We start from the raw sequence: 21,559 nt of genomic DNA on the forward strand, positions 1-21,559 counted from the left end.
CAGAAGCAGACCAGGTAGTAGAATAGCCTTAGGTCCTACTGTATCTGGGTTAACCTAGCTCCCTTCGCTACTGTCCTCCAGGGTCCGTCACTTTTGGATAAGTATCTATTTTACTTGTGATTTGTTAATATTACATTAACAGTGACACTTTAAACATCCAATACACTGCAGGGAAAGAGGTCCGTCTCAATACAACCCTGTTTCAGATGAAGTCATGTTTCTATGAACGGTTAAGTAATCTTAAATCCACAAGAATATATGGTTATACGACCGCATATCATTGGATATGAAACGTCCCTATCTACTGTGAGCCTTCCACCAAAGTATGCTTGAAACGGCTGGGATTTCTATTGTTTTGTTATTTAAAACCTGCCAGAACAAATATCATTAGACCCTAAATAGACTATCCCGCAGTAAAGGTCTTGCAGTGGACAGCAGCAGCTCTTAGTTGTCACTGGGAACACCTTAGACTGAAACACAGAGTAACTCCAGAAGAGTTCACACTCTCAACCATCCGAATTCACTCCATCCATCACTCTGGCGGTTTAACTGCAAATGAGTCGGAGAGGTCCCGGCGTGAGAATAGGCTGATACTCGACTAGGCACAGCTGAGAAACCTCCGACGGGAATGTCAGCATGTCAATTATATGACAGTAATGTGGCACTAGTAAGACAACATTTATTAAAACCAAGGCTGAAACATTTCATTTGTTTTAGAGCCATAATTCCAATGGGTTGAAATTCAATTGTATTCCCTTTCAAGTACTGCTTAATGTGCTTGCTTCCTGTGTAAAACAACAGAAACAGAGATGTTGTTCCAGCCATTTTGAATTCAGTACAGTAACGTATATGTTTTCTTGTGGAGACACCAATGAGCAGTTAAAGCAGATTTACAAAATCACCAGGACCAAGTATGCCATGGATTGCTTTCTGAATCCAGGCTTGTAAGTGCTGTTCAAGGCTGAGAGCCTGTTGGCTGGGTGAATAAAGTAACTCTTAAAATTCCTTCTGGGTTATTCAACATGACCTGTCCCTGGGGAAAGGAAGTCATGGTTGGTTGTTGAGCTTTAAAGGGGCTTAGTCACATCTATGGTCCTAAGCATCTTGACAGAAAGGAAGAAACCTGGGACATGTTATGGCAGTTTCTAGGAGAAGGTGGCAAAGACTTTTCCCCTCATAATCTTAATGGTGTTTATGACATGCCAGAAATCCACCCAATTGTCAGAGAATAAGATTAGCGATCCTTTAGCTACTACACAAAAATACTGACCAACCCGAACAGGGTTTGTCTCGCTTCAGTATGTATGAACTTGGAAGATTTCACTAAAGTTAAACAGGAGAACAATGCAAAAGTGTACTTCCCTCCATCCCTATTGTAATAGATTGTCCAATTTCTACTGTAATCCACAATAATTCTCATTTTTCTTCACAAAAGTTTGACTTTTTGGCTGCAACAAACAATTGCTCTGATTCACAAAGCAATCATTTGCACTCTAAAAAAACAAGAAATGCTCATTACGCTATCTTAGACATCCATTTCATTAACTATGCGTTAATCGTCTTATTGAGGCAGCTTGGTTTGACTTTTAGATTTCGACCGTGCGCTATACTTGTCATGTTATTGCAATTACTTGGTTTACCATAGAGTTGGGCAACATGCAATACACTCCGAAACCCTTCATCTATTATGTTGTTTAATTTACAAAAACTAGCTGTGATGACAGAGAAATGTCTTATTTGCTTATCACCCTGAACTAAGAGTATGCTACTTCAGTCTTCACACATACTGTATGCATTTTCAGGAGCACCATACATGCTAAAACTTACGAAAATACGCAGCAGCACCAGGCTTGGAATTTCGTCATTTTAGGGGCAAGGCCATTTGGCCTTCCCGTTCACATTTTTTTTAAGGGCACAAAGGCCACATGACAGGGCACAAAGGCTGTTTGGTTAAATTACGCTGGTCAATCAACGTGACTGAAAAGTGTAGCACTAACGTCAACACCAGTCGTTTTACAAACGGCTGAATAGCAATAGTGTTTCTTAAACGTATATGTTAAGTTCAGCCATAAACCACATAAGTCAGTCAGGGGTAGACAGTAAGGGTACAATGGTATTGTCACTGGCCCCACCATTGTAACCACTGGCCCGGAGCATTCGTCCACCAAAAAAAAAATCACACATTTGTTGCAATAATTTATGCACTAACTACATTACTACTTGTACTACAACATTTTAATCATCAGTTCTTCCTCATTTTCCTCAATTGTTCATATTTGGTTTATTAAAATAATGATATTGTGGTCATTGTTAAAAAATGTCTGCTATTATTATGAGTATTATTATTTGTATAATGCACTTTCTGCCTTCCTGTCATTAGGAGTTAGACATGTAATGGCTATATGTAATAGATTTGATTAGAACCTTCATTATCCTAAACTGCTAGGACATTTCGCCAATACCTTTATATTGTCGACTCTTCACTTACTTGTCAGCATAGGTCGGCATTGATGTACAGAGCCGACCGAAGACCTTGTTTATACTGGCATCATATTGAGAGGTGCAGTGACGCGTCCTGAAACCAGGAAGTAAGCTGCTGGTTACCTCCACAAAAAGCAATGGAATTTCTCCACAGGGTTTTGGAAAATAGCTGGAAATAAGGTCTGTGGAAAACAAACCTGTTTGATAAATGCACGTTTTGTTCAGCCGGATAATCTCCACATGTCTACCCTACTTTTATAATTTTCGAATCATAAATCTAATCGATAGATTATAAAGGGTTTTAGGACGCGGCACTGCAGCCAACTCCCTGTCACTCCTTTAACTCCTCCGGTGACTTTCTTTTATTTGAAGATTGTTTTTTGCACGGCGCTTGGCCGGTTACCGCTCGTATTAAAAACATTTTGGCGAATGGTTAGGTGGCGCGATAGTCTGTAGTGAAGAAGGAGCGCCCTCCCGCTCACGGGAGCCTGCTCGCGCTACTTTTGACAGGGGCACAAAGGCCACTTTGGCCGTGAATTGCATTTTTTTTAACAGGGCATCACGGCCAACGTGTGGGGCAACGACGGCCATGGCCGTCGTGAAATTCCCACCCTGAGCAGCACCCTTATTATGTCCCCCCACATCTCTATTTCTGTCACTCTTGCTGCCCCTGCTGCTCTCTATGCCCTAACCTCTCTTCCATTCTTTACCTCATTTGCCCAATATCCTAACACATCTAGCACCTTTTTTGTCTCTTCCTGCTTCTCGATTTTCTCGGTTGTTGTCCTCCATTGAACCAGAAAATTGTCGTTTCATAACACTCCAAACTAAGAGAGAAAGGAAATGCTTTAGACCAGGGGTGCCCAATACATCCATCCATACATTTATATATATAGATAGATATATGTTTATCATTTTTAATGTAGGTAGATAATTTTGACTCGGTCATTTTAAAAGTAGCTCCCAAGCTGAAAAAGTGTGTGCACCCCTGGTTTAGACAATACTAAAGCGGATAGGAGGGGGGCGAAGTTTCTGGGTCGGGTCATTGTCAGCTCACAGATCGTCACTTATCGCCGGAGGAAAAGCTTGTCACTCCTAATCTCATATTGTGTGTGTGTGTGTGTGTGTGTGTGTGTGTGTGTGTGTGTGTGTGTGTGTGTGTGTGTGTGTGTGTGTGTGTGTGTGTGTGTGTGTGTGTGTGTGTGTGTGTGTGTGTGTGTGTGTGTGTGTGTGTGTGTGTGTGTGTGTGTGTGTGTGTGTGTGTGTGTGTGTGTGTGTGTGTGTGTGTGTGTGCGTGCGTGCGTGCGTGCGTTTTTATATTGGGTACATGTGTTTGAAGCATCTGTGTGTTCGTATTTGTAATATATTCTTTCATCGCAGTATCACCCTGTGGTCATATGTGTTAAAAATATGCTTCTGTGTGGTTTCAGGGACATTATAAGCCTAGATTGGTCTTTTTGGCCACAGCTGGAAAGGTTGCATTCTCAAAAATAAGGAAATTCTCATTGAGTCTTTGCTCTGTGACCTTGAAGTTTTGAAATAACAATGTCTTAAGTATGATGAATTAGGAAAACTATTCAGTGGGCAAATGTCTATTGTTAGTCAGGTTAAATGTCAAAATTGTATTTACAAGGTTGACAGGTATATTGATAAATTGTATTAATGAAGTGGATGCAGCGGCAGTGACGTCACCGTTAGGTTTGTGCACTAACATTGGTAGCCTCAAGTTAGGCATTTTGGCCACCTCCATTTTGTTTTTTGGAACCAGAAATGACCATGTTTGGGCAAGATGGAGCTATGTACAAATGAGACTGAACAAGACATTTTGCTGAAAACAAACCTACTGTGAAAGATTCAAAATTGTACACAAAACACCAAACCGGACAACATTGTTTTAACAACCTTTCACAAGGTATCCCAAAAGCATTTGCTAAATTAAACAAGACTTGAAACCAGCAATCGAGTCCATAAACTAATGTTTAAGGTAGTAAATTCAGTGAGAAGTAGGGTCATTTTCTTATAATTTATAAAATCGGACTGATTTTCAGATTTTGAGTCAGGTTTAAGGCATTTTACATTAACTACACTTTCCAGTAATAAGTGGTTGCTACTCGGGTATTTTATAAGGTTCAAAGGCTGCACTGACATATCATGGTAGACAATTTTTTCATACAAAAAAGTGAGAGCATGGATTGTGGACTTCAGAAATCAATCACAATATTGAATAAATCATGCTAATTGGTTCTCACCTATGTATGCTATGTGTTTTCCTCAAAATCCGAATGTCAGCGTCCTTTAACTCCAAAATAATGAGATGTTCCAGCTCAGACACTGTTTTGAAAACTTACCAGCAACTCCAGTTCTTATTTTCTTTCAGACCTTTACTTCAAATTGCGTAATGTATGGCATAAATAAATAAAAGAAAGGATCTGAGCCCTATAGGAAAACGGGCAGTTTCCATCCATCCATCTTCTCCCGCTTATCCGCGGTCGAGTCGCGGGGGTAGCAGTTCCAGCAGAGAGCCCCAAACTTTCTTTTCCCTGGCGACATCAACCAGCTCTGACTGGGGGGTCCCAAGGCGCTCCCAGGCCAGCGAAGAGATATAATCCCTCCACCTGGTCCTAGGTCTACCCCTTGGTCTCTTCCCAGCTGGACGTGCCTGGAACACCTCCCTAGGGAGGCACCCAGGTGGCATCCTTACTAGGTGCCCGAACCACCTCAACTGGCTGCTTTCGACGCGAAGGAGGAGCGGCTCAACTCCGAGTCCCTCCCGGATGACTGAACTTCTCACCTTATCCCTAAGGGAGACACCAGCCACCCTGCGGAGAAAACCCATCTCTGGCGCTTGTATCTGCAATCTCGTTCTTTCGGTCATGACCCATCCTTCATGACCATAGGTGAGGGTAGGAACGAAAATGGCCCGGTGGACAGAGAGCTTTGCCTTCTGGCTCAGCTCTCTCGCGGTAAAGCGACTGCAGTACCGCTCCCGCTGCTCCGATTCTCCGGCCCATCTCACGCTCCATTGTTCCCTCACTCGAGAACAAGACCCCGAGATACTTGAACTCCTTCACTTGGGGTAATTTTGACATTTAACCTGACTAACAATAGACATTTGCCCACTGAATAGTTTTCCTAATTCATCATACTTAAAGGTGGGGTAGGTCAATTTGAGAAACCGGCTCGAGATCGCTAGAATTTGAAAATACACAACCGGAGAAAATCTGCCACTTCCTTATAGAGCCCCTCCTCCAACACACACGAACGCGCACATGACCAATGAGGGCACGAGATAAATTTGTGCCTCGATGGAAGGCTGACAGGCAGGTAGGCCATCCAATCTGTACTTTTTACAGTATTACGGCTTCTACAGATGACGTTTTTTTATGGATTTTTTGTCAAAGCACTTAAGATATTCATTGCTATCGGGATGTTAAGAGCATTCCATGGAATATAACAAAAAGTGTATCTCGAGCCGGTTTCTGAAACTTACCTACCCCACCTTTAAGACATTGTTATTTCAAAACTTCAAGGTCACAGAGCAAAGACTCAATGAGAATTTCCTTATTTTTGAGAATAAAACCTTTCCAGCTGTGGCCAAACAGACCAATCTAGGCTTATAATGTCCCTGAAACCACACAGAAGCATATTTTTAACGCATATGACCACAGGGTGATACTGCGATGAAAGAATATATTACAAATATGAACACACAGATGCTTCAAACACATGTACCCAATATAAAAAGGCACACACACACAAACACACACACACACACACACACACACACAATATGAGATTAGGAGTGACAAGCTTTTCCTCCGGCGATAAATGACGATCTGTGAACTGACAATGACCCGACCCAGAAACTTCACCCCCCTCCTATCAGCTTTAGTATTGTCTAAACCAGGGATGCACACACTTTTTCAGCTTGGGAGCTACTTTTAAAATGATCGAGTCAAAATGATCTACCTACATTAAAAATGATAAACATATATTTATATATATATAAATATATATGAGTATACCTTATGTTGTTGTACCTTGCATAACTGCATGAACCCGTATGGCACAATACAACTCAGTACATTTTTGGTCATTATGTCAATTTTATACCCTTTCTTTAGTAGAATTGTATAAATTGGAAGGCTAACTAGGTAATCAGCCTGCCGGTGATTTGCAGCTGGCGCGGTTGACCGGGCATGCGTGGTGAACGGCGTGTTAGAAAAGATGAGATATCAGACTGGCTTACCTGTACGTCAATCTAGTGGCAAATGCCATAGACCCCGAGATACTTGAACTCCTTCACTTGGGGTAAGGACTCATTCCCTACTTGGAGTGGACAGTCCATTGGTTTCCTGCTGAGAACCATGGCCTCAGATTTTGAGGTGCTGATCCTCATCCCAGCCGCTTCACACTCTGTTGCGAACCGATCCAGTGAGTGCTGAAGGTCGCAGACCAATGAAGCCATCAGAACCACATCATCTGCAAAAAGCAGTGGTGCAATCCTTAGTCCACTGAACTGCAGACCCCCTCCCCACGACTACGCCTCGAAATCCGATCCATGTATATTACAAACAGGATTGGTGACAAAGCGCAGCCCTGACGGAGGCCAACCCTCACTGGAAATGGGTCCGACTTACTGCCGAGGACCCGGACACAGCTCTCGCTTTGGGAGTTCAGAGATTGGATGGCCCTGAGTAGAGACCCCCTCACCCCATACTCCCGCAGCACCTCCCACAGTAACTCCCTGGGAACTCGGTCATACGCCTTCTCCAAGTCTACAAAACACATGTAGACCGGATAAGCGTACTTCCAGGCCCCCTCCAGGATCCTTGTGAGAGTAAACAGCTGATCCGTCGTTCCACGACCAGGACGGAATCCGCATTGTTCCTCCTCAATCTGAGGTTCGACAATCGGCCTGACCCTCCTTTCGAGTACCTTAGAGTAAACTTTCCCGGGGAGGCTGAGTAGTGTGATGCCTCTGTAATTGGCACACACCCTCTGATCCCCCTTTTTAAAAAGGGGAACCACCACCCCGGTCTGCCACTCCTTCGGTACTGTTTCCGACTTCCACGCAACGTTGATGAGACGTGTCAACCATGACAGTCCCTCAACACCCAGAGCCTTCAGCATTTCCGGGCGGATCTCATCCACCCCCGGTGCTTTGCCACTGTGGAGTTGTTTGACGACCTCAGTGACCTCCCCCCGGGAGATTGGTGTTGATCCCCCGTCATACTCCAGCTCTGCCTCTAACATGGGGGCGGAGTTGTCGGGTTCAGGAGTTCCTCAAAGTGTTCCTTCCAACGCCCCAACACTTTACGGGCAGTTTTAAACTCTTAAAAAGTTCTAAAACCAGAGGATATTTGGAAGAAGGAAAACTCTACAAGTTGTGAATCCAGAGGCTAAGACAGTTAGTTATAGTTACATAGTTTAACATAAAACTGCTTACTGATCCTTTAATAGAGAAACACATCAAACCATTAGTTGCTCCATCTAAGTGAAGCAGTATGTTTCACATTGAGAGCTATCATTAAATTCCTCATCCAACAAATAGTTGTAGACAGTGGAGTTGAAATGCATAACAGTATTAAAAATCATAGCATCTGTAGTAACTAGATGAACCAATTTACCCTTTATATTCCCATCAGAATATACTCGGCCGCCACTGCGTCAGGCCGTTGTGTCCTTGGGCAAGACACTTTACCCGCATTTGCTCCTGTGGGTAATGTCTGCAGTAATGACTCTTACATGTCTAATATGTGTAATGTGTACTTGTAAAGCGCTTTGAGCACCTGTAAAAGCGCTCTAATAAAAAATGTAATGCATTATTATTATTACTGCACAGCAAGGAATCAATAAAACAGTCATTTGTATTTTATGTCAAAAGAGATTCAACCATTCCTGTTTGTTTGTTTGCTGTTGCTGCTGCCTCATTTATTCACCTGTCATTGTGCTATAGTAGGTGATTCAGCTTTGTTAACTTATTGGAGAAGCCGGTAATAAAGGAAACAGATAACAACCCTCAACAATGAACTTATCTTGAGCTCATCAGAACATCCCTAATGTAAAAACACTGCAGCTTTTCTAAAATGAACTCTTATATGTCACTTCTTTGTATTTCTTTAGGTTGGAATAGACTTTACAGCATCTAATGGGAACCCTCAAGAGCCGTCCTCCCTCCACTACATTAACCCACTTGGCAGCAACGAGTATCTCGCTGCCATTTTAGCTGTGGGACAAATTATACAGGACTATGATACGTGAGTCTTTTTGATCAGATACAGAACTACAGTTATCCTAATGTAAAGTAGGTATAATATGTAATAGTTATGCAATTAAATGTCTGAAAAGGATTACACATGTGTAATTTTTGGAGTTGTGTACTTACATCATCCCAAACGTTTTTCGACTGTTTTCAAACCAAGGCCCTAAATTCAACCCATACACATTTTTTTTAAATTTGTTATAGCGTCATCTTTGTTGGCTGAAATCAGAAGCTTTACTAAATTGACATGTATCCTGTTATCAGCCATATCGTTACAATATGTTTTGTTGGCTTTGTTATTGTTTTTTTTAATTTGTATTTCAAATAGGATATATGGATATTTAGCAGGAATGGCACCTTAAGTGCCTTTAGACAAACACTGCTTCAAAACTGCTATATTAAGTATTTTAACTGGTTTTACACACCTTGATTGTTTGCTTTGGACCACCCAAAGACTAAAAGCATGAGAAGAGATTGGCCTGGGGCCATATGAGGAAGACGCTTATGATGCTGTGTCTCTACAAAGACCAGAGTGACGGATTTTTGCAAACTTAACTGTGTACTGTCATCACTGTGGGTTTTGTAGTAACAATTCAACTTGTTCATCTGAATCCCATCATACCCAAGAACCACTCTTCTTTGTATCCTGCCCTTCAGAAAGCAGGTGCTTCTTCTCTTAGTGAGAAGCCATTTTGCTAAATTGCTTATTGATCCTGCTGGTTCCTCTTTAAATATACTTGAATTAGATTCTTAATGTAAAAGGTAACAGGATTCAGTTTGCTGTCTAAATCCAGTTTATTGAATTTGAATGAAAAAACAAACAAGCAGGTTTAACTAATGTTCAAAATCTGTTGTCATGGTTTCCTCCTCAGCGACAAAATGTTTCCTGCTCTGGGATTTGGAGCCCAACTCGCACCAGACTGGAAGGTGTGTGTGTGTGTGTGTATGTTTCTTGGTGTTGTTGTTATTGTTGTTTGTGTGTGTATGTGTGATACATGTACAACAGTATGTGTGTATGCACAACAAAGGGAGGAGGGTTTACATGCAGACTTGTAGTTAAAACATGCCTATACAGTATAATACATGTATTTGACACTCACTCACTCACACACACACACACACACACACACACACACACACACACACACACACACACAGGAGATAAAGCTGTTAGCAATATTATACATGCATATTGACATGATTGCGCATACGCAACTGTCAACCCATCTGTGTTGCCATGGTACTGAGCTGATGAAAAGGACAAAGAAAAGAGAGCCGTTCAGAGAGCGGGAGGGAGGGATAAAGTGTGGGAGAAACGGACAGTATTTTTCAACAATATTTTAAAGTGTAATGAAGAAGCAATATCATGGTCTGTGTTTCTCGTCTACTACAGGTGTCACATGAATTTGCCATCAACTTTGACCCTACAAACCCCTTCTGTTCAGGTGAGTAACTGTGTAGTAGTCTCACACTGACTCCATCCATGACCATGCTGCTGATTTAAATCATGCATTGGTTTTTATTTTCTCAAATGGATCCTTTGAGTCTGATTGTCTTCTTGAAGGACAGAGGGTGTCATATTGGTATGCTGTATAAACTGTAAAGCCCCCTGAGACAGATGTTATATTTGTGATATTGGGCTATATAAATAAACTTTGATTGATTGACTGATACAAATGTCGACATATATAGCATAGCAAAATAGTATTAGCTGAAAACACAGTCGCTAATCTATGCTTATAGGTTGTAATGGTAAATGGACTGTACTTATATAGCGCTTTATCAGGTCTTATCGACCCCTCAAATTGCTTTACATAGTACGAATCGTTCACCCCTTCACACCTCATTCATACAGAGCAGCACATTCACAAACCATTTGATCAGGAGCCCAAGTATCTTGCCCAAGGATACATCGACATGTTGACTGCACGGGCTGGTTGAAAGATGACCACACTCTCCCGCAGCCACAGTCACTGTAAACTTCTAAAATTGAAATGTTCAAGTGATTCAAGTGACACTAGAATATAATCCCATTTCCTCTTTTAAAATGTTAATATGAGGCTTTAATGCCATTGTGATGTTGTATAATATTTAAAAAAAAGAACATTAATATATACAGATAAAGAGCTTAATAATATATAAACATCACTGCAACAGTGTTCTTCAGCTTTACTAGAATGGGTGACAAGCAGTAAAAAAAGAAACCCGGTATCACGGCAAGACATGAACATGTGACGATTTACCATGCTGGGACTGGGAGACGTGAAGATGTCAAGATTTCGTCCCTTCAAACGTGACAGTTACACGGTATTGTTAACCCATGTTAACCAGTGGAGAAATACCCGGAAATGCCAAGCAAATGCTACCCCAACGGTCGGTTGTTATTGTCAATATTAATATAATAAGGATTTATTTTTTAATAGTCACACTCGATTGCCGATTTTCTTGTTGCCCCAGCTGGTCGACACCTCTTTTAGCAGAAACAAAGGCTACATTAATGTATTAAATCGATGTTAATCTATGCGTGTGGATGTGGAATTAACGGACGTGATTGCGTTGCCAGGCAACAGCTTTGGTTCATGTTAATTTACAAACTATTCAACTACAACCGTAGTTATATTTAAAAACATGTTAGAAGTCCTCAGGAAATACTTTAATGTAAATTTAAATGTGAAGGAATGTGTGTATAACAAAATACATCCGTCATAAACGAAACCGGAAACAGACATAGGCGAGATCCTCAGCTCGATGATTGGATGGTTTAGCCGCAATGCACGCTGGGATTTGGTGTTTATGCGATGTGAAATCCGAAAAAAAAAAAATCAAAATAAAATAATACTTTATTCCAAGTGTGCTTGCTTTTCTCTTTGAAAGTCATCACATAACGGCATTGTAATACATGGTTCGGCTGCATTAAATATTACATATCTGCCGCAGTTCTCTATTTATAGAGCCCTGATGAGAAGACTTCGAGACAAACAGGAATAACTGCCGCCAACACTGAAAACGTGACGTGGATCATAGATATATCAGCAATTAAACAACATCTTACATTTATTTTCACACAATACCTCTCCTTGCAGTATCAACACTAATTTGGCTTATGTCTTTATTAGGATCCCCATTAGCACTAGCATGAGCATTGGCTATTCTTCTTGGGGTCCTCACACACTCAAAACATACATACACATACATACAACAAAATTAAAACGAAACAAAAGACTGTAAATTGCTCATTGTCATCCAATTATCGCCATCCTAAGGCCAAACAAAAGTAAATACAAATAAGTGTACATAATAATATGCATACATAGCCACAGGCACAGTTCAAATTTACTTTATAATACTTAAATATTTTTTTAGCAACCTTTTGAAATGTACTTGAGAATTTTCCTGAATGATGTGAACCGGTAAAGAGTTCCAGCTGATCATGGCTCTGTACATGACTGTTTTCTGTCCCATATTTGATTTTGATTTGGGTAATACAAACCTTGCTTCTATTGTATGTCGTGTTTGATAGTTATGTTGTGCATATTGCGCTATAAACCTTTGTGATAATATATATGACTGACTTTTATATTTGATCCAATTGGTAGATTGGCTGTATTTACACCATAACGGTGCACAGCTGATTGAAAGGGACACCTGGTTGTTAAAGCACGTTATTGAATTTTATTATTTTATTATTAGATATTAATAGGGTCCCTATAAAGTATATTCATTACTCGTTATTCTCTACTAATAGTTCATCAAAAGACTGTGTATATAATGACTATTTGTTACTAATGAATGAAAAACTTGGGTCACAGGTTCCTCAACAGTGCATTACAAGACATCTATCAATATGTGTGTATACCTCCACCATTAAACTGTCTTTCTTATACTATCTACATACATCTTATAAGAGTATAATACATATGTATTGTGCTGTCCCCGGTATATGTAGTGTATATAACTTAACAGCCAGATAAACTCCCTCCGTACACCAAGACTTTGAAGACGTGAATCCTTTGCCCACAGGTTTAATGATATAAGGATGGTGTGAAACTAAAAATAAACAAGACAAAATATCAATTCTATGATCATTTCTACATACACAAATATGCACAATGTATATAAATCAACATTAATTGAATTGCCTTGTTATATTTACTGTAAGCTTTTTAATGTATTTATTGTAATTCTAGAACTCAAACAGTTATAAATGGCATCATATTTTAAACATATAATCAGCCATTTCTACATGTATTCATTTAATTCTCCTTGCATTAGCCTTGTACAATATTGAGACAACTCGGAAGATCTCCAGCATTAAACACCACAGAATACAATATTTTCTAAAAATAATCATCTGTAATTGTTAACACAAACATAAACAATACTTACATACGATGCGATCAAAGGCATTAAGACTATGCAGATGTAGCTGGATTTATAACAAACAATAACACATTGCTCACAGAGCCATGCTTTGCCTATTTCCTCTCTAATGATCACCTGACACACCCATGTGATGATGTCATCCTGATTCTTAAAGGGACCATGACTAGGCACAATAGGCACACAAAGAATAGCCCAGAAAATGCAAAGAAGAGTAAACTTAGCTGTAACAGAACATGTATAATATCAGTTAAAATAAGTGCTTGAACATAGTTAACATAGCAGGAAAGCAATATATTAGACGTTAAGTACTTTGTCAGGCTTAATATGTATCTGTAGATACAAATGTCACTGTGTGTGCTGTGTGCTCTGCATGTGTGATCATTAAAGAGGGGTTCATCCCTCCATATTCTTCTTCTATACCCCCAAAGCTTTTTTCTTATTCAAAAGAAGACCTTAACCTAAAGTATTCTTTAATGTTTAAATTAAGCCTTATTAGTTTGTCTGTTTTGCACATCCTCCTATTAATATCTAATAATACAAGTAATAAAATTCAATAATGTGCTTTAACCACCAGGTGTCCCTTTCTATCAACTGTGCACCGTTATGGTGTAAATACAGCCTATCCACCAATTTTGGATCAAATATAAAAGTCAGCCGAATTAGTGTTGATACTGCAAGGAAATGTATTGTGTGAAAAGAAATGTAAGATGTTGTTTAATTGCTTATATATTTATGATCCACGTCACGTTTTCAGTTTTGGCGGCAGTTGTTCCTGTTTGTCTAGAAGTCTTCTCAGCAGGGCTCTATAAATAGAGAACTACGGCAGATATGTAATATTTAATGCAGCCGAACGGTGTATTACAATGCCGTTATGTGATGACTTTCAAAGAGAAAAGCAAGCACACTCGGAATAAAGTATTTTATTTAAAAAAAATGTTTTCAGATCTCACATTGCATAAACACCAAATCCCAGCGTGCATTGCGGCTAAACCATCCAATCATCGAGCTGAGGATCTTGCCTACGTCTGTCTCCGGTTTAGTTTATGACGGATGTATTTTGTTATACACACATTCCTTCACGTTTACATTTTAATTTACATTAAAGTATTTCGTGAGGCCTTCTAACATGTTTTTAAATATAACTACGGTTGTAGTTGAAGAGTTTGTAAATTAACGTGAACCGAAGCTGTTGCCTGGCAACGCAATCGCACAACGTCACGTCCGTTAATTCCACATCCACACGCATGGATTAACATCGATTTAATACATTAATGTAGCCTTTGTTTCTGCTAAAAGAGGTGTCGACCAGCTGGGGCAACAAGAAAATTGGCGTAATCGAGTGTGACTATTAAAAAATAAATCATTATTATATTAATATTGACAATAACAACCGACCGTCGGGTAGCATTTGCTTGGCATTTCCGGTTATTTCTCCACTGGTTAACATGGGTTAACAATACCGTGTAACTGTCACGTTTGAAGGGACGAAATCATGACATCTTCACGTCTCCCAGCATGGTAAATCGTCACATGTTCACGTCTTGCCGTGATACCGGGTTGAAAAAAAGATCTGGGTGCTCCTGTCAGATGCTATATTTGAGTAAATAACAACTTCACACTTCACCTACACACTCTACACAAGACGTTTCTCTAAATTGGCAGTATGAATGCTACGCTACCAAACATTTGCTCCTGACCAAAGCAGATATTAATTCACAGCTTCTCTGCTGTTGAATACTATAAATACATTCATTGTGATTGGTAACAGACATTCATGGTCCTCAGATGATAAATCCTAATGATTTTGGTATTATCCTGAATCTTCTCTAGCGCCACAATGAGGTTGTTATGTGGTTCTGTAGGATGGATGGATAAGAAATGTAGTTCCCAAATTCATGCTCCCGTCAGAATAATTGTAAATGCTTTAATGAGCCCCTGATATTCCATTTAGCATCCTCATCAGGTCAATATATATTATAATATATATATATATATATATATATATATATATCTGTAATCTCCTTCCCTTGATCTATCTACAATAGAATATATTTGTAATTCGTCAGTACTTTACACCTTGTTTTGATATTTTTGCAGGAGGTTATGCTTAATAAAAAAAATGTCAGTACATATTTGTGTGTACTCCACAAATGCACTTTCTTTGTAAGGTTAGCAAACTATGACACTACAGCTCATATTTTCTTGGAAAAAATAACTTAGCCTAAAGTCCAATGAAAAGTTCCAGGACAAAAAATAAAACCTGATTTAGAGTAGAGCAGTGATAAAGTGCTGCTCTAGTTGATACAAACAACATTCTAGGTACCTAACAAGTGATCATATTTTAGCAAAAAGTCATTGTTTGTTTCCTTTAATTGATATGCCATATTTTGAATGTCAAAACAAAAAGCCATGCAGATGATTGAGAAAGAAGGAGAGTGTTCAACAAAAGACCTCATTCACACTTCTAATTGTCTGGTTGGTTAAGCTGATTGGAGTCTGAAAAAGCTGACGAGAGACAATCATCGTCAGCTTGGCCCTTGGTTAAAATGTCTCTCCATATGGAAGTATAAAGAGAGTTGGATACAGCGTTGGAGGCGGCCCTGTTATTTACTATGAAGGTTGCTCAGTAGAGCATGAAGCCAAAAGGACCTGACAATCAAAAACAAAAACACCTGGATCTCCTGGCGATCCTACTCATCCATGATGGGGCCAATACAGCATGCACACTTTCAAGTTCTGTAAGCCTCTCTCCTGCCATCACCACTTCTCAAACCAGTAATGTTCATTGAAACTCAAACACATTTTGTATTTCTCTCCGTCTAGGTGTGGAGGGTATTGCACAGGCTTACTCTGCCTGTCTTCCTCACATTCGCTTTTACGGCCCAACCAACTTTGCTCCAATCATCAACCATGTGGCCCGTTTTGCTGCCCAGGCACTTCAACAAGAAAAAGCAGCGGTATGTGATAACAACTAACCCGTTTGTCCACCATTCTATGTTTTAATGACTGACTTTAAAGTTGACCGCCTCAACAAAAAGTATTCCAGTTTCCAAAACAACCAGTATCCACTAAAATGCCATGCCTTATCAAAACCAGCCATGTATCACAATCCGTCAGAACACTCTTCTGAACCATATGAACCATCATACTGCAACGTTTTATTCCTCTGAGTCACTCCTTTTTCTCACAAACACTGCTTTTCTCTTAATTTTCTCTATAGTGCTTTCAACCTCTCTCTCTTCCTTTCTCGCTCCTTGAGCTAGGGGCGGCCCTGCTACGTACTATACTTTTAAAGATAAGAAGATGATGTTGAACAGAACATGCCATGATATAAGACAGCATCAGAGGGATTGTGAGCCAGAATGTGTGCTCATAAATTAGTGGTCTGCATGTCAACGGGACATATCTTTTACTTATCTTGCAGAGGGGCACCTCCTACTCACACTGCCTAGTGCATAGTGATAAGCAAACACTGAAAAACCACAATTGGACGATATAATAATAATAATGCATTACATTTTTTATTAGAGCGCTTTTACAGGTGCTCAAAGTGCTTTACAATTACACTTTGCACATATTCGACATGTAAGAGTCATTACTGTGGACATTACCCACAGGAGCATATGCGGGTCAAGTGTCTTGCCCAAGGACACAACGGCCTGACATGATATGATATGAAAATAGAAACTGTCACCCAACCCTAAAGTGTGCTTAATTTTCTCGGGAAATCAATTTGGCCGCACATATCCTGCCAATATATGCACAGGTCATGACCCAAATAGTAGGAATCCTCTGGGCAGCATGGTGATCTGCTATATAGATTTTTAGAAGAGTATTATGTTAAAGGAGACAATTTGGCATACAGGTTGCAAAAGGTCAACGGCTTGGTTTGGTTCGGTTTCTTATCACTATTTAAAGAGGGTTGCATGGATGAAGTAGCATCCCAAGGACTCGTTCGAAAATAACCCAATGTTTCAATTGATTTGGGATTTGAGCAGCAAATAACTCTTTGGAAAACAAACGTTTATGACCTACTGATTTTGTTTAGAAGAATATATTCTCCAAATATTAACACTGCTTTTTAACAAAAAAGTGTTGGTGTTGTTGTAGTGTTTAAGGCTTTATTCAGTTTTGCATTTTTTAGCAAGATGAGCACCTAAGGGCAGTGGCACCAGCAGGGGGGGGGGGGGCTTTGGCCACCCTGATATATTTGTTGGCCCCCCCACTGGCCACCCCACACACACAGTCACGTATGCGTAGTAGTTTATCTGATATTTAACAACAAATACACAGCTAGCGAGTCACTTGATTTGAGATTCCAACGCTCATACTGCAGCCCCTCCCTCTCCCACTGCTACCATGGTAACACTCTGATACTCGCGCGCACCACTCTGAGATTTGCGGGCACAGATAGCAGCAGGTTGCAACAAAACATGTGTTTCTTTCTACTGACTGGACTGGAGTTGACAAAAATCCACCAGACTTCTAGAAGTTAAGTCGTATACGTTCGTTGTTAATGAAAAGGAGCTGTGGGAGTACTTATCAATCAATCAATCAATGTTTATTTATATAGCCCAATATCACAAATGTTACATTTGTCTCAGTGGTCTTCACAGTGTGTACAGCATATCAGTATGACAATACGACACCCTCTGTCCTTAGACCCTCACATCGTACAAGGAAAAACTTCCGAAGAAAACCCAGTTTAAAGGGAAAAATGGGAGAAACCTCAGGGAGAGCAGCAGAGGAGGGATCCCTCTCCCAGTGCAATAGATACCGTGTGTAAATTGAAAAGATAATACATTTGCAACATAGGTAGTCCAAATGTTTGGAAATGCATGTGTGTATAATAGGAAGATGAATCCACGAGGATATCCATCCAGGACCGATGATCCAGGACCACAGCCACGACTCGCGATCCAGGGCTCGCGATCCAGGACACAGGACCGCAGGATCATCCATGACTCCGGATCCCGGCGTATATAGACACCAAAAAGAAAGACATGTGGGGAAGCTGGGTTAATCGGAACATGAGAGTACACAGGTATAGACAGAGAGAAGGAAGAAGTAAGATGTCCCCCGACAAACTAAGCCTATATCAGCAAAACTAGGGGCTGAATCTAATCAGCCCTAACTATAAGCTTTATCAAAAAGGAAGGTCTTAAGCGCACTCTTAAAAACGGATAGGGTGTCTGCCGCCCGAACACAAACTGGAAGCTGATTCCACAAATGTGGAGCCTGATAAGAAAAGGCTCTGGCTCCCATTGTACTTTTAGAGACTCTAGGAACAACCAACAACCCTGCATTCTTGGAACGCAATGCCCTAGTAGGACAGTAGGGTATAATGAGTTCTTTAAGGTAAGATGGCGCCTGCCCATTAAGGGCTTTGTAGGCCAGAAGAAGAATTTTAAATTCTATCCTGTGTTCTATAGGGAGCCAGTGTAAGGCAGCCAGAACAGGAGTAATGTGGTCCCTTTTCCTAACTCTGGTTAGTACACGAGCTGCAGCATTTTGAATCAGCATTTTACTTATTCATAAATCACCTAACACCAAGCCTTAACCTGCCATCAGGCCCTGGGGCTGCTGGTTTTGTAGGCCCCCTATTTAAACAACAAATGAAAGTCATTTATAGCCTCGGCAGGCTCTGTGATCGCACTTCTCCACTCTGCTCTACGCACGCCTGGTCCTCTCCTCCAGATGAGTGACGTATCGGGCCTCCCTCATGTATCTGTCCGGTTGCCGTTGGCTCCCCTCCACGTAGCAAGTCCTCGTCGTCCTCTCCATCTCCTCCAACAGATAATGTCCCTCCTGTCTGTTCTTCCTTTCCCGCTACTCCATCGCTATCAGAACCAGACGGCCTACTTGGCTCCGAGGCCCCGCGGCCAGCAGCGCTACCGCTCGGTACAGAACTCATCTGTCCTCCCTCCTCATCCCGGCCTACAGGTTTAAAATAACCTGTAATCTTCGACATGTTTTGTAATAGCTGCTTGTCTCGAAACTCCTTTTCCCTCAACAATTTCCTTTCCCGAGCGCCACTCTCACACTTTTTCTTCTCAAACTTTTTCTCCTAAACAACCTTCATCAATCACTCAATCACTCGCAATTTGAGTAAGTCACATGTGAAACATATTCTCATTCTGATTGGCTGTTAAGTGGTGCCCACTGACTGTTTCGGAGTCATCATTTTTTTTTCTTTTTTTTTTTTTTATTGGAAGCAAATACACCAACAAAACAACAGAGCAGTGTCACAGATAACTTCCATTCATCCATTTCCCCCCGTCGTTTTATCCCTCCCACAATCCCACCCAAAGGAGAACACTTCTCAGTACACAAAATGAAAACAGTACAAAATACATATAACAAATACATAAGTATGAAAATAAAAAATAATAATTTTAAAAAAAAAAAGAGGGGGGGGGTGGCTCAGTCGTCACAGTCAGGCAGGGATGTCAGAGATTCAATATGATTTAAGAAAGGTCTCCACGTTTTTTCAAAAGAACTTAAGGAACAGTTGAGGGAAAACCTAAGCTTTTCGAGTTTAATGGACAGTAACATTTCTTTCACCCACCTGCTATGAGATGGAGGTTGAGCGTGTTTCCAATTGAGGAGTATAAGTCGCCTGGCTAACAGGGTGGCAAAGGCTAGAACAGTCTGAATAACTTTAGAGGTAACAGGCTGCAGGGGGGCACCAAACAAGACCAAGAGAGGATCTGAAAGGATAGTAGTATTATATGCTGTGCTAAGAGTTTTGAAGACATCGGACCAGAATGTGGTGAGCCTAGGGCAGAGACAGAACATATGGGAATGATTGGCTGGGGATTGTTTGCACCTATTACAAGAGTCAGTTACATTGGGGTAAATCCGAGAAAGCCTCAAGTTAGTGTAGTGAACTTTGTGCACCACTTTACACTGTATGAGGCCGTGCCTTGCACAGATTGAAGAGGAGTGAACCAACCGTAAAACTTGTCGCCAATAATCATCGGGCAGTGTGATTCCAAGCTCCTGCTCCCAAGAATCCCTGGGGCCGGTCGCTGGGCTGTCAATAGCAGAACTGATAAGGCTGTAAATGCTAGAAATTAGCCGCTTTTGTTCGGGATCAAGCGCCACTAACAAGTCAACCAGGGTTTCTGGGGGACGACTCGGGAATTTGGGGTTCTGATTCTGGACAAAATGCCTCGTCTGAAAAAAACGAAATAGGTGGGTTCTAGGCAGGTCGAATTTCTTCGAGAGCTCCGGGAAGGACATAAAAGTCCCCTGGTCGTAGAGGTCCCTAAATGTGGTTAACCCTTTGTCAAACCAAGTCCGAAAGGCCATATCGGTGCAAGAGGGCAGAAATAGGTGATTATTTACAATGGGGGAGAGATCTGAGGCCCTATGGAGGCCTAGGCTCTTCCTAAATTGAATCCAAATTCTAATGGTGTTAGTTACCACTGGATTTGAGGTGAAGTTGGAGATAGACAGAGGGAGTTGGGAGCAAACCAGGGAGTGAAGAGAGAGTTTAGATGATGCAAGTTCCATATCCACCCACGTAGGGCGTAAGCCGTCTGCAGCATTGTTAAACCAGTATAAAAGTTTATGAATATTACAGGACCAGTAATAGTGTAGGAGATTGGGCAATGCCAAGCCTCCAAGAGCCCTTGGGAGCTGTAGCACTGATCTTCTGATGCGTGGATTTTTTTTGCCCCAGAGGAAAGAGCTTATTAGTTGATCGAGCAATTTGAAAAAAGACTTCTTAATAAGGATGGGGATATGTGAGAAAAGATATAGAAACTTGGGTAAAACAACCATTTTAACCAAATTAACACGACCCACTAGGGATAATGGGAGTGCAGACCATCTGACAAAGTCCAGTTTACACCTCTCAAGGAGAGGAGAGACATTTTTGGAGAAAAGGCGATCAATTGAGTCAGTAATATGCACCCCCAAATATTTAAACCCGTCTGTAGAATATTTGAAAGGGAAAAAAGCTGGGGGTATACTTTTAGCTGTAGAATTGATGGGGAAAACTTCGCTCTTGTGTAGGTTAAGTTTATAGCCTGAATAGGACCCAAATTTGTCGAGGATGTCTAGAACCACGGGAAGAGAGGCAGCTGGATTAGACATGTATAAAAGGAGGTCGTCGGCGTATAACGATAATTTATGAACTTTCCCAGCTCTGGTAATACCCTCAAATCCACCCTCCTGACGCAGCCAGATTGCTAAAGGCTCGATAGCTATGGCAAATAAGAGGGGGGAGAGAGGGCAGCCCTGTCTGGTACCTCGATAAAGGGGAAATGGGGCAGACTGGAGACCGTTTGTGTGGACTGAGGCAACTGGGCAGGCATAAAGCAATTTGACCCAAGATATAAATTCTGAATTGAAACCAAATTTCTGCAACACAAAAAAAAGGAAGCTCCATTCCACCCTGTCGAAAGCCTTCTCCGCATCTAG

The 21,559-nt window shown here is 40.9% G+C and overlaps 1 protein-coding gene across 1 annotated transcript in view; it reads left to right on the top strand.

The window, feature by feature from the left end:
* Nucleotides 1-21,559, top strand: part of cpne2 (copine II) — a 74,855-nt gene that overhangs the window by 35,346 nt on the left and 17,950 nt on the right. The window contains 4 exon segments of the mRNA XM_034086003.1: nucleotides 8,608-8,741; nucleotides 9,619-9,673; nucleotides 10,140-10,191; nucleotides 15,953-16,086. Coding sequence (XP_033941894.1) covers nucleotides 8,608-8,741; nucleotides 9,619-9,673; nucleotides 10,140-10,191; nucleotides 15,953-16,086 — 375 coding nt within the window.

The sequence above is a fragment of the Pseudochaenichthys georgianus genome, chromosome 6, assembly GCF_902827115.2.
Source record: "Pseudochaenichthys georgianus chromosome 6, fPseGeo1.2, whole genome shotgun sequence".
NCBI classification, from domain to species: Eukaryota; Metazoa; Chordata; class Actinopteri; order Perciformes; family Channichthyidae; genus Pseudochaenichthys; species Pseudochaenichthys georgianus.